Source organism: Castanea sativa, chromosome 12, assembly GCF_040712315.1.
Source record: "Castanea sativa cultivar Marrone di Chiusa Pesio chromosome 12, ASM4071231v1".
Taxonomy (NCBI): Eukaryota; Viridiplantae; Streptophyta; class Magnoliopsida; order Fagales; family Fagaceae; genus Castanea; species Castanea sativa.
The window spans coordinates 9,234,031-9,246,964 of NC_134024.1; the positions used below are offsets into that span (position 1 = coordinate 9,234,031).

At 32.8% G+C, this 12,934-nt stretch overlaps 1 protein-coding gene across 1 annotated transcript; it reads left to right on the plus strand.

Moving 5' to 3' along the window:
• The first annotated feature begins 9,312 nt into the window (after positions 1-9,312).
• On the plus strand, positions 9,313-12,382 carry LOC142618219 (receptor-like protein EIX1). The gene is made up of 2 exons (XM_075791123.1): positions 9,313-12,129; positions 12,229-12,382. Exon 1 carries the CDS (start codon positions 9,438-9,440, stop codon positions 12,105-12,107), a length of 2,670 nt encoding a protein of 889 aa, XP_075647238.1. The 5' UTR covers positions 9,313-9,437; the 3' UTR covers positions 12,108-12,129; positions 12,229-12,382.
• The last annotated feature ends 552 nt before the right edge of the window (positions 12,383-12,934 follow it).

Below are 12,934 nucleotides of genomic sequence, written 5' to 3' on the forward strand. Positions count from 1 at the left end.
TTCCCTTTGTTTCTTTAGGGGGCTCTAAATATTGTTAATTAACAAACACTCTTAGAGCATCCATTAACATTCACTTTTATTAATTAGAAAAGGAGAGCAAAATTGATTTAGAGTTACCTTCTTCCAACCCACTATATGGTAATTGAAAAGACAATATTCATGTGTAGTTTAGTCACACGATACTCTTTTGATGGAACACAAACTAAACTATTAGTTTCTGGTAGTAAATTTCGAATCTACGAGGAGTTTCCCTGAATCTATAAGGAGATAAACAGGAATCCACCAGAGAAAGAATTTGACAAAAGTCTATGTTTTATTGATAATAGTCTAATTTTCCTCTGACGGCTACAAAACATATAAATACTTAGAAAGTAAAACTCTAGGATGATTAGGAAACTTAATTTTGAAACTCTACTTTGTACTAATTACGCAATTAGGTGACAAAATACCAAAATTTGCCAAAAATGGCAAAATTAAGTTAAATGAATAATCATAAACTACTGACTTTAAGGGTCATCCCAAAGTAGACGAGACCTTATTTTGACTTTTAAACTAAAAGTTATTAAGGAAAAACAAATATTACAATAAATAGTAAAAGCACTGTTTTCGGGGCCTTAATGAAGGAATTTGCCTAAATTTAGGCAATCCTCGAGTCTAGATTAGAATGTAATTTCCTTTCAACCTACCAAATTTCATACAATTCCAACACTGTTGCCCCAATGACCTCTACTGCCAAGAAATGTTTATAACATATTTTTTCAACCATTTAGAAAGATCAGTGTAAATAATTTGTATTTTATATGATGTAAATATAATAATAGAAAAGCTTATAAAAGGTCCATGTATATTTTCTAATTTTTATAAATACAATAGATACATTCAGACTGGAGATCTTTTCCCACAACAAATTGATAATAAAGTTTCCACTTTTACAAATAATAATAATAACAATTTTACTAAAAATTTGATATGCAAAAATTTTACGAATGATAATTTTTTTTGGGGTTAAATTTCCAAATGAAATGAAGCAAAAAGCATAAATTGTTACGTCCTTTTCATGAAAGCTAGTTTTATTGCATGTTCATTGTCTGCCATCAAGACTTGATAAACTTTTGGTGAAGTGTACAATGGTTTAATATAAGTAAGAGTTTAAAAGTGTCAAGACCTTGAAAATGAAAGCATCTTTATTATAAATCATTGTTATGCTTTTCCCTTAATTTGTTTCTTATTAGAAACATCAAAGTCCAAGTAAACTTTAAAATGCACTCTGTTTATATATTATCTTATCATATATATCCACTCTGTCTTGTATCTATTTTCTATTTGAATTAGGTAACATTGACTGACTTGTTTTGTTGTTAACAAATGTCCTTAGTGCATTGATTAATTAATCATGTTAGGAAAGTCTTAATACCACTTTTAAGAAAAATATAAAAAGATGTCAAATGTGTTAATTACTTTTTTCTTTTTCTACAAAAAGTTTCTAAAAATTGTTAATTAACAAACACTCTTAGAGCATCCCTTAGGCCTCGTTTGAGAGGAGAGAATGGAATGGAATTGAAAGAAATAAAAAAGAATAATTTTAGAATATTCTTTCATTCCCTTGTTTAAGAGTTTTAATGGAGGGAATGAAAAACCCATTAGAATGGGTAGGAGGGAACATTCATTCCTCTCTATTCCCTTAAAACCTAAAATTTTCATTCCTTCGAAATTGGGAGAAATGGGAGGGAATGAAATTAAATTTAATGATTTTTTTTTTAATAAAACTCCCAAAATACCCCTGTATATTCAATCTTTTATTTTAAAATAGGGGTCTAATAGTAATATTGTTATAAAATGATTCTATTCCATTCCCTCCATGTTGCTCTCAAACAAGATTATTTACATTACATTTATTTTCAATCATTTATATTCCTTTATTTTAAAATATCCAATCAAGGTTACTTAATTCCATTCCATTCTTTTCTCTTACTTAAATATATTTAATTCCATTCCATTCCCTTATGAACTCCCAAACAGAGCCTTAACATTCCCTTTTATTAATTACAAAAGTAGAGCAAATTTTTTTTAAAGATAGTTTCAACCTATGACTTCTGCTCTAATAATAGCTCTTTATTATCAGACTATGATATCAATCAGTTTTTGGTGTAGATGGTGATTAAACCTCAAATCTTTTATACAACTATAAAATATTTTACCAATTGAGCTAACTGAAACCCATAAAAACAAAGCAAAGCAAAGTTAATAATATGACAATCCGACTTTATTATTTATTTTTAAAAATTCCATTTTCTTTTTTCTTTTCTGGTCAAGGTCCACCATTTTGTGAGTTAAAAATTGCTTGATTTATGGTGGTGGGTGGTTGGGATGGTCATTAAAAAAAAATGCTTTTGGTACATTTGAGAAAGGTGGAAGAAGTGAGTTTCATATAAAAAGAAAAGAAACAATAGGCGTAGCATTCCATCACTACAAAACACGCGGGAAATGCATTTCCATTGTCATTCTAATGCTAGACGTATTGAAGCCGCGTTCAACGGTTGGCATCAGTATCTTATAATACCTGGGATTATAGAATATATATATAGATATGCCAAATGTATAATTGGCTTCAGTAGCTAATATTTATAGAAAAATCAGCAAATGTCTTAACTGAATATATACATTCATTTTTTCTTTTTGTAAAGAGAGAAGTCAGATTAAGACACAAAGACAAAAGGCAAAGGAAATGAGAAACGTTTTTTCTAACCACTGAAGAAAAAGGGAAATTATCAAATGAAGAGAAACTCTGTAGAACTTGCTAAGAAAACACAACTTTCAACTTTGGGTTCTAACATTTTCCTTTCACCAATGTTTTTTTCCCTAATGTTTTTTTCCCTTTCTTTCTTTCTTTTTTAACGGTCTCCCTTGCTCCTTTTCAGCCTCTCTTTGTTTTTTTATCCCTAGCAAGATTAATTAATGGCTACTTTTATCTTTTGTGTCCAAATGTAAATTGTCCAAGTACCGTGGCTTGGGTGTGGAGTAGTTTTAACGGTAAAAGTGTCAAACAATTCAAGAAAAACTTTGCAAAACTTGCTAAGAAAACGCTAGTTTCAACTTTTGGTTCAACTTTTTCCTCTTTTTCTTCCTTTCTTTTCCTTTTCTATTGGCTACTTTTATCTCTCATGCCCAAATTGTCCAAATGATGTCGCTGGGGTTTTCAATTTTTTTTTTAACATATAAAACTATTCACCTTAAATCGGAATTAAGGGTGGGGAGTTGTTTAACAGGGAAAGTGAAACATACAGAATTGAGGACAAAATGTAATTTTTTGGTGGGACCAAAAAAAAAAAAAAAAAGTAATACTACCAACATACATTTTTACAAACTATTGATACGTCAATAGTTTGAAATGCAAAAATTTTCCAAATGATAAAATATATATAGGTTAAGTTTCCAAATGAAATGATGAAAAAGCATAAATTGTTCGGTCCTTTTTTGGTAACGGTCAACCATTTAGCGAGTTAAAAGTTGCTTGATTCATGGTGGTGGGTGGTTGGTACATTTGAGAAAGGTGGAAGAAGTGGGTTTCATAGAAAAATAAAAAGAAACAGTAGGTGTATTCCATTTCCATTGTCATTCTAAATGCTAGATGGATTATTTATTTTTATTTTTTTTTTGTAAAGAGAGAACTCAATTCAGGGCATGCGAAAGGAAATGGGAAACTTTTTTCTGACCACTGAAGAAAAAGGGAAACTATCAAGTGAAAGAGAAATTCTGTAGAACTTGCTAAGAAAACACAACTTTCGACTTTGGGTTCAACATTTTCCTTTCACGATTTCACCTTTTTTTTTTTTTTTTTTTTTTCCTTTCTTTCTTTCATTTTGACGGTCTCACTTGCTCCTTTTCTTCCTTACTTGTTTTTTATCCCTTTCAAAATTAGTTAATGACTACTTTTATGTTTTGTGTCCAAATGCAAATTTTCCAAAGGCCAAAAACTTATTTTCATCCCTATATTTTTACGCGATTTTCACTTTGGTCTCTAACTTTTATTTTCACTGCTTTTAGTCCCTAAAATAAAAAAAGTGATCTCGTTTTTGTCCCTACCGTCAATGCCCTAACGGCAAAGTTTTAGGTGACAAACAGAACATCTTACTAGCTAACGTGGTGTTGATGTGACACTAATGTGGCGATTAAAATATTATTAAAAAAAATATTATTTGGCATTTTTATATGCCACATCAACATTTTAATTTTTTTAAAAAGCCATGTCAAAAAATTTAAACCAAAAAAGAAAAAAAAAATTAAAAAACAAAACTTAAATTTTTTTTTTTCTTTTTAAAATGAATTAACTTAATCTTTAATCTTCAAACAAGAAGAACACGACATATAAAAAATCAAATAGGTAGAACAAAATTTGTAATCTTGAACCCTTTCATCAAAATTTTCTATCTCAATACATAATGTCTTTACAAATTATTCCAAAAATAAAATCAAGTTAAACCAAAAATTTCTCTTTCACACAAATATGATTCAACTAAATACATATTCAAACTTGTACAGCCTATACATATTCAAAATTTTATTGCCAAAACCCAGATAGAGAAAAAGAATAAAAAAAGCCAACATTTGCGATAAGCCGCATCTTACTCCCCAGATTCCTTAAACATTCATCTTAGAATTCTCAGCAAATTTAGAAAATCGCAACAGGTGAAAGGGAAATGATAACCCAAATCTGGGCAGAGGAGATGGAACTCGGAGTCACACATCTATGGCAGATCGGCGATCTCGACCATGACAGATGACACCGGCTACGACGCGGATGGCAGCAACACAACTGTTTGGATCTCGGGTATTTGAGCATTGCTGGCCAGGTTGAGAACTGTGGCTTGATGGGTTTACTTGTAGCTCGGTTGACTTGTGGTGGAGTGGTTGTCGGCATTGCTAGGATTTGGGATTTTTGTAGGATTTGAATTCTTGGAGATTTTTTCTTTTTTGGCTTGAGTTCGTTCTCTCTCAAACTCATCATCTTTGTCTCTCTCTTTAACCCCATGGCCAATCGGTAGTGATTGGGTGGTCTATCGGTCCAGATTTGAAAGAGAGAAGCATGGAGGATCCGGGTTTTCTTTGGGGCTTATTGATGATCTATGGTTTGATGATGTAATTTATGGATTTTGGGTTGATGATTGGGTTTTCTCTAGGGTTTGTTGATGATCTATGGTCTGATTGGTGCTATGTTGTTTTGTTGTTGACGTAGGATGATTTGTCGTTGATTTGGCTGGGTTTTGATTTATTGGTTTTTTTTTTTTTTTAATTTCTAGATTTGTGTTCTTGGATCTGGGTTTGTGTATTTATTGTTCTTGTTCAAGACATACTTATATCTCAATTCATATGATTTTTAGTTTTTAATTCTGTTTTTATTTTTTTATTTAGTTTAAATTAATAAATTTTTTTTTTTTAAATTTAGATGCTGATGTGGCATTTTCTAATGTCAAATAACATTTTTTATTATTATTTTAATGGCCACGTCAGCATTTAGTGCGCCAACAGTGCACTCTGTTTGCCACGTGTACATTTTTTGTCTCTGATGTAACGGTAGGGACAAAAACGAGACGCGTTTTTAAGGATGAGGACTAAAAGAGGTGAAAATAAAAATTAGGGATCAAAGTGAGAATCGCATGAAAATATAGGGACGAAAGTGTCAAACAAGGCAAGAAAGATTGGGTGGGGTGTAGTTTTAACAGTAAAAGTGTCAAACAAGGCAAGAAAGATTTTGCAGAACTTGCTAAGAAAACACATGTTTTGACTTTTGGTTCAACTTTTTCCTCTTTTTCTTCTTTTTCCTTTTATATTGGCTAATTTCATCTCTCATGCCCAAATTGCGCAAATGATGTCGCTGGGATTTTCATTTTTTTTTAATATATAAAACTATTCACCTCAGATCGAAATTCATGGTGGGGAGTTAACAAGGAAAGTGAAACATATAGAGGTTGAGACCAAAATGTAAACTTTTGGTGGGACCAAAAACAAAAAATAATGTTACCGACATATATTTTTACAAACTATTAATGTGTTAATTTCAAATTGATTTTCTTTTAGGCCTACCACTATTATCGTTGCATATTGAGATCATAGAAAAATGTCCTAATGATAATATATTTTTGGCGAAAAACCTATTTTCGTCCCTACATTTTCACGTAATTCCCACTTTGATTTCTAACTTTTTTTTTTTCCACTGATTTTAGTCCCTATCCTAAAAAACGCGTCTCGTTTTTGTCTTTGACGTTACATTAGAGACGGACATTGCACAGCTAGCAAACGGCATAAATTAAAATTTTAAAATAATTCCCACAATCTCCATATGGCTTTCCACATCGTTGCAATTCAAGGGCTTCCAATCGATTTTGAGCAGGAAGATCAGAATATCGCTGCACCAGTTCTCGGTCTACCTTGACGCCGATACAGGTGGAGTGGGAGGAGACGACGCGAGTCGCCACCAACAAAGGAAGGTTCCGATCACGGAGAAATTCAATTTCTAGGCGATTTCTTCTCACGAGAACAGCAGCTAGGACTAGTTCTTCCTCTTGGTCTTGAAGCTATCACGACGCGAGAGGCGGCGAAGAACACAGAGCCGATTGAGTTTGGTGGTAGTGGGTTTGTCTACGGTTGTGATGATGGGTGTTTTGATATTGTGGGTGTGCTAAACTCTAACTTTCTCTTCTTCGTTTGGTTCTCGAGAAAGCTCTAGAAAATTCAATATTAATATAGAGAAAATAAAGTAGACGATTCTTTTCCCCTACTATTAGGTTAGGTGTATTTTGAATTTGTGATTTCGTGTTTTATTTTTTGTATTTTCTTGCATTTTCTCGGCAACCAAATGGAACATTATCGATATAGTTGTTTCTTGGTTTATTTTCATTGTTGTTTCTATTCGTTTTATATATCTTTGTTTGGTGTTTTCGTCTTTGAAAGTAGAGAGCTTTTAGATTTAAATGACTAATTATGTGCTTGTTTATGTGTTTGTGGAGGTTTTAGATTCAAATTTCTGGGTTTGGGTGTGGTTGTTTTGATTGGGTATGATGTAGCCGTGGGTATGGTGGATTCCGGAGTGTTTTGGTGGTGTGGGGGTTTGAAATATGGGTTTCAATTTAATTTTTTGGGTTTTAAATTTGTTGTTCTTGTTGTTGTTCTTGAATTTAATTTTTTGGTTTTTATTTCTATTTTAAATTTTTTTATTTAGTTAAAATTAATAAATTAATTTTTTTAATTTAGATGCTGACGTGGAAAGCCACGTGGAGATTGTGGGCATTATTTTAATATTTTTATTTCATGCTGTTTGCCAGTTGTGCAATTTCTGTCTTTGATGTAACGTTAGGGACAAAAACGAAACGCGTTTTCCAGGATAGGAACTAAAATCGATGGAAAAAAAAAAAGTTAGGGACCAAAGTGAAAATCACGTGAAAATGTAGGGACGAAAATGAGTTTTTCGCCTATATTTTTCTCAAAAAGGTGGGTATTGAAAAAATGTTTCTGCATAAATCTTAATGATTATGCAAATGTTTTTATCTATTTTGCTATTGAAATGCTTACAAATTGATGTCATATTGAACATGAGTGGTAACCACTTCAATAACATAATAAATATCAATATCTCCTATAACTGACATATTTAGGGTGTGTTTAGATACCACTTATTTTACTGAAATTAAAAACTTATTGTTGAAAGTACTGAAGATAAAGGTAAAAATTAGTTGAAATAGTACAGTGGGGCCTATGAATAATACTAAAAGGTGCAGTGGGGCCCATGAATAGTAGTAAAAATAACCTGAATAGTAAAATAATTTTAAGTTTTCAGCCCCATCCAAACGCTCGCTTAGTTATGGAAAAAAAAAATCCTTTAAACTAGGTTCGAGGAATTTGCTCAAACTCATTACATGGAGGTTTATAAGACGAAAAAGACTTAATTCCAAACTGATTTAGAGTTACCTTCTTCCAACCCACTATATTGTGATTGAAGAGAAAATATATATGTGTAGTTTAGTCACAAGACTCATTAAAAAAAGGCTTGTAACTTATTTAAATAATATACATTAGTAGCCTTATAAATTGTCATGTAGTAGGTTAGACGAGATTCATTTAGACTAGTTTTTAGCTAAACTTCGTCTTTAAACTCCGTCCATGGAAGAAACTCTTAATGGTTACATCATTATTATATAAAAAGAGTGTAGTAAATTTTCTATATAAAAAAAAAGTGTAGTACATAACTTGCATTACAATGAACCATAATATGAGTATATATAGGAGATTAATCCCTAAACTATTAGTACAAGTAGGAAACTTGTCTTGTACACATAGTAGGTGGGCTTGGGCCTATTATGTTGGACTAATATGTCTAATATATCTCTAACAAATTTCCTTTCACTTAAATTTTTTTTATCCCTTGCAACATCAATGGCTAAGAAAACACTACTTCATTTCTTTCCTGTAATTTTTTTTTATAATTAATGGCTACTTTTATCTTTTGTTTTCACGGTAAAATTAAGTGTAAAACAAGAAAAAAAAAAAAAAAAAAAAAAAAAAAAAAAAAAAAAAAAAAAAAAAACTTTGTAGAACTTGCGAATAAAACACTACTTTCAACTTTCAGTTCAACTTTTTCTTCCTCCCTTTTCCTTTTATATTGGCTACTTTCATCTCTCATGCCCAAATTGTCCAAATGATGTCTGCTGGGGTTTCAAAACTTTTTTTTAATATATAAAACTACTCACCTCAAATTGGAATTCAGGGTGCGGGAGTTGTTTAACGGTGAGAGTGAAACATACAGAGTTAAGACCAAAATGAAATTTTTTAGTGGGACCAAAAAAGAAAAAGAAAAAAAAGAGTATCAAAGTCTAGCTTTACAAATTATTAATAGCCTACTATTGACATCACTTTTTTATCTTCTAATAATCACTCATCACATCAAAATTTTCTATAAAAAAAAAAAACAAATGGTAAAATAATTGAAACTTTAGCATTTTTTTTATAATAATCACTCATCAAATCAAAATTTTCTATAAAAAAAAATGGTAAAATAATTGAAACTTTAGCATTTTCTTTATAAAAAAGAAAAAACCCCAAAACTAAGTGGTTTTGCCACGTTGAGTCTTACAGACAAGTATGAAAGTCTTACAGCGGTTAAGGGCTTGCAAAAGAATGAGATCAAAGTTCAGTCATTTTAAATTCAAATCAAAGACCTTAAAGAGTCAGCTTGATTTTGATCCCTGTTTAATCTTTTTATTATTATTATTATTGTTGTTGTTGTTGCATGCAGCTATTGCTATAAATAGTTTAGTATGCTGGGGATTCTGATACTGAGAGCTTATTAAGTAATTGGGAAACAAAAAAATCAGACTTGTTGCACTAAATGTTTTAGTTGTGCTTCCTCTCTTCTTGATCCTAATTTTAATTGCTCTTCATAGGAGATGATAAAGGTCATGGGTGGAAGGTCCATAAAACTTCTCTATGCATTTCTAACACTTTTCCTGCATTTGAAACCAGCCCATGGATTCACTTCAGGTGTTGGAAATGACAGCGTTAAGTGCATAGAGAAGGAGAGACAAGCCCTCCTTGAGTTCAAAAAAGGCTTTGTTAATGGCTACTACAGGCTCTCTTCATGGGGGAGTGAAGATGAAAAGGATTGCTGCAATTGGGAAGGAGTTCACTGCAACAGCCAAACAGGCAATGTACTTGAGCTAAACCTTTATTCATCTGGTTTGCGAGGTATGATTAGTCCTTCATTACTTGAGTTGCCTTATTTGACTTATCTGGATCTCAGTTACAATGATTTTAATCAAAGTCATATTCCAAAGTTTATTGGTTCTCTTGGTAACTTAAAATCCCTCTATCTCTCTGAGGCCAATCTCAATGGGCCAATTCCACATCAACTTGGAAACCTCTCACTCTTGCAAAATCTCTATCTGGATAATAATGATTTGAAAATCGTTGAAAATCTAGAATGGCTCTCTCGTTTGTCTTCAATAGATGAACTTGACCTAAGTTCCACAAATCTCAGTATAGCCAATGATTGGTTAGAAGTTTTGAGTCGTCTCCCAAAACTATCAGGGTTGATATTGGCAAGCTGTGATCTTCCGCCCGTGGTTGATATCTCGTCTCTCCCCCATATCAACTTTTCCAAATCTCTCACTATAATTGATCTTTCTACAAACCGTGTCAGTCAATCAATATTTCCGTGGTTGTTCAACTATAGTACTAGCTTAGTTGATATTGACCTCTCTAATAACCAGTTAGGAGGTTCAATTCCAGATGCTTCCGGTAACATGAATTCACTTCGATTTCTCTATCTTGATGATAATCAACTTGAAGGAGGCGTTCCAAAATTCTTTGGTAATATGTGTGCTTTACAGATTTTGTCTATAAAGAACAACAAACTGAGTGGACAACTAGTAGGGCTCACCCATAACTTGTCTGGGTGCGTGCAATACTCAGTAGAGCGGTTGTTTTTACAGGGGAATCAAATGAAGGGGTCAGTGCCTAAAAGCATCGGAAACCTATCTATGCTACAGAGTTTGTATCTTGGTTCCAATCTTTTGGAAGGTGAAATCTCTGAACAACATTTTTCAAATCTTTCCAGATTAAAGGTTTTGTGGTTATCTAATAATTCTTTGACATTAAAATTCAGCAATGATTGGGTGCCCCCTTTCCATTTGCGTTCCATAGATTTGTCATCTTGTAACTTGGGTCCTGATTTCCCAAAATGGTTAAGTACTCAACGGTTAGTTTACCACCTCGATATCTCCTATAGCGGAATTTCAGATACCATCCCTTCGTGGTTTTGGAACCTGAGTACTGTGTCTTATTTAAATCTCTCCAACAATAAGCTTTCGGGGTTTTTAAATTCTTTGCTATGCTTGGGTTTGGTGCAATCCTTCTACCTTGATCTCTCAAACAACCAGTTATCTGGAGACCTCCCTGATTGTTTCATGCAATGGCAAGATTTAGTAGTTCTAAATTTGGCCAACAATAATTTGTCTGGAGAAATTCCTAGCTCTATGGGGTCTTTGATAAAGCTTATGGTATTAGATTTGAGCTACAACAGCTTCTTGGGAGAATTACCATTGTCATTACAAAATTGCACAAAATTATCATTTATAAATCTAAGAGACAATTTATTTTCGGGAAAACTACCAGCTTGGATGGGAGAAAGCCTGTTATCATTGGTCATTCTTAACCTTCAATCCAATAAGTTTCATGGATGCATACCGCTACAACTATGCCAGTTAGCACATATTCAATTTTTCGACTTGTCTGAAAATAATATTTCAGGAAATATTCCACAATGCCTTTATAATTTGACTGCCATGACTTTTAAAAATACAAATAATAGGCCTACTAATATAGGTGATTATGCATATGTGGATGGCACTCAAGTTAAGTTTGTATTTTTTGTTGGGGGCAATTATGTTTTCAAGACAATAGTTAGTTGGAAAGGACAGTCTTACGTCTATGGAAAGAATTTTGGAGAGATGAGAAGTATTGATCTCTCAAGTAATAAATTAACCGGAAAAATTCCAGCTGAGATTTTCAGTCTTACAGAATTGAAAGCATTGAACTTAGCAGGAAACATGTTGACAGGACTAATTCCTCAGGGGATTGGTCGTTTGAAACAGTTAGAATCCTTGGATTTGTCGAGTAATCAACTTTTTGGTCCAATTCCTGCTAGCATTGCTGATTTGAATTTTCTGAGTTTCCTGAACTTGTCATATAACAAATTGTCGGGAAGAATTCCAACTGGCACTCAAATCCAAACCGCTAACTCTTCTGGATTCATCGGCAATCTTGCACTCTGTGGCCCTCCACTTACACCGAAGTGTCCAGGAGATGTGCAACCAAATGCTGAGTCACCTAAAGATGGTAGTAAAAACAATCAAGAAGATGAAGATGAATTCCTGAAATGTCTTTATATTGGTATGGGGCTTGGATTCACGGTGGGGTTTTGGGGAGTTTGTGGCTCTTTGATGTGGAACCGTTCTTGGAGACATCTATATTTCCGGTTGTTGAGCAACTTGAATGATTGGTTCTACGTGACAATGATGCTGAATATTGCAAGGTTGAAAAGGATGTTTCAGACCTAAGGCAACTGCTCTGTTACTAAAGGTTGAGAATATTTTCCGATTTAGATATATCTCTAACTATTTATTTTCTTGAATTGGTTTTAATTTTTCAACCTAATGGCTATTATTTTACCTTGTGTAGGTCTCGAGAATAAGAAAAAATTGTGCAAGATTACGTGTGTAGTGTACCTATGATTTTACATGCTTTTTTTAATTCATGGATTCACATCCATGCTGCGGTGGAAGCTTTAATTTGGATTACACTTGATCTTAATATTATAGTAGGATGAGATTGTATGTACTTTTTTTTCTTTAAGGAAAAAAAAAAAACAGTTTGTGTGTGGCAGGACTTTGAATTGCCTTCAATAAATTACTTGTACCAAATTCCATAAATAACCAAGTTTCTTCAGAATATTTATGTTTTAGTTGGCCCCATATTAAACTTAATTTTGTTCTATTTTATGGATGCAATCTCGGAGAAACGATGGTTTGTCAAAAGGTATGGTTGTTTCTAGGTAATCAGCGAGATTCCACAGGCTCAAAGTCATGTAACCAGTCCTGAATGTTAGAGGAGAAGAAATTGATTGGCAGAGGAATCGAAAACAAATTCCACAAGATTTTAGCCCATTTGTAATAACTTAAAACATGCAATATTGTAGTCTCTTGGTCATGACAACATTTCCTAAGAAAGCATTTAAGATTGTGATTTGCCCTTTTCTTTCTTTTAATAAATTAACTTTGAGTAACACCAATTTTTAATGAGATTTCACAGAAAAGTGCTCCCCTAATTGTCTCAACAAATGGCACTTCTCCTTGAGGGTGTATAAATACAAGCTATCTCATATTGT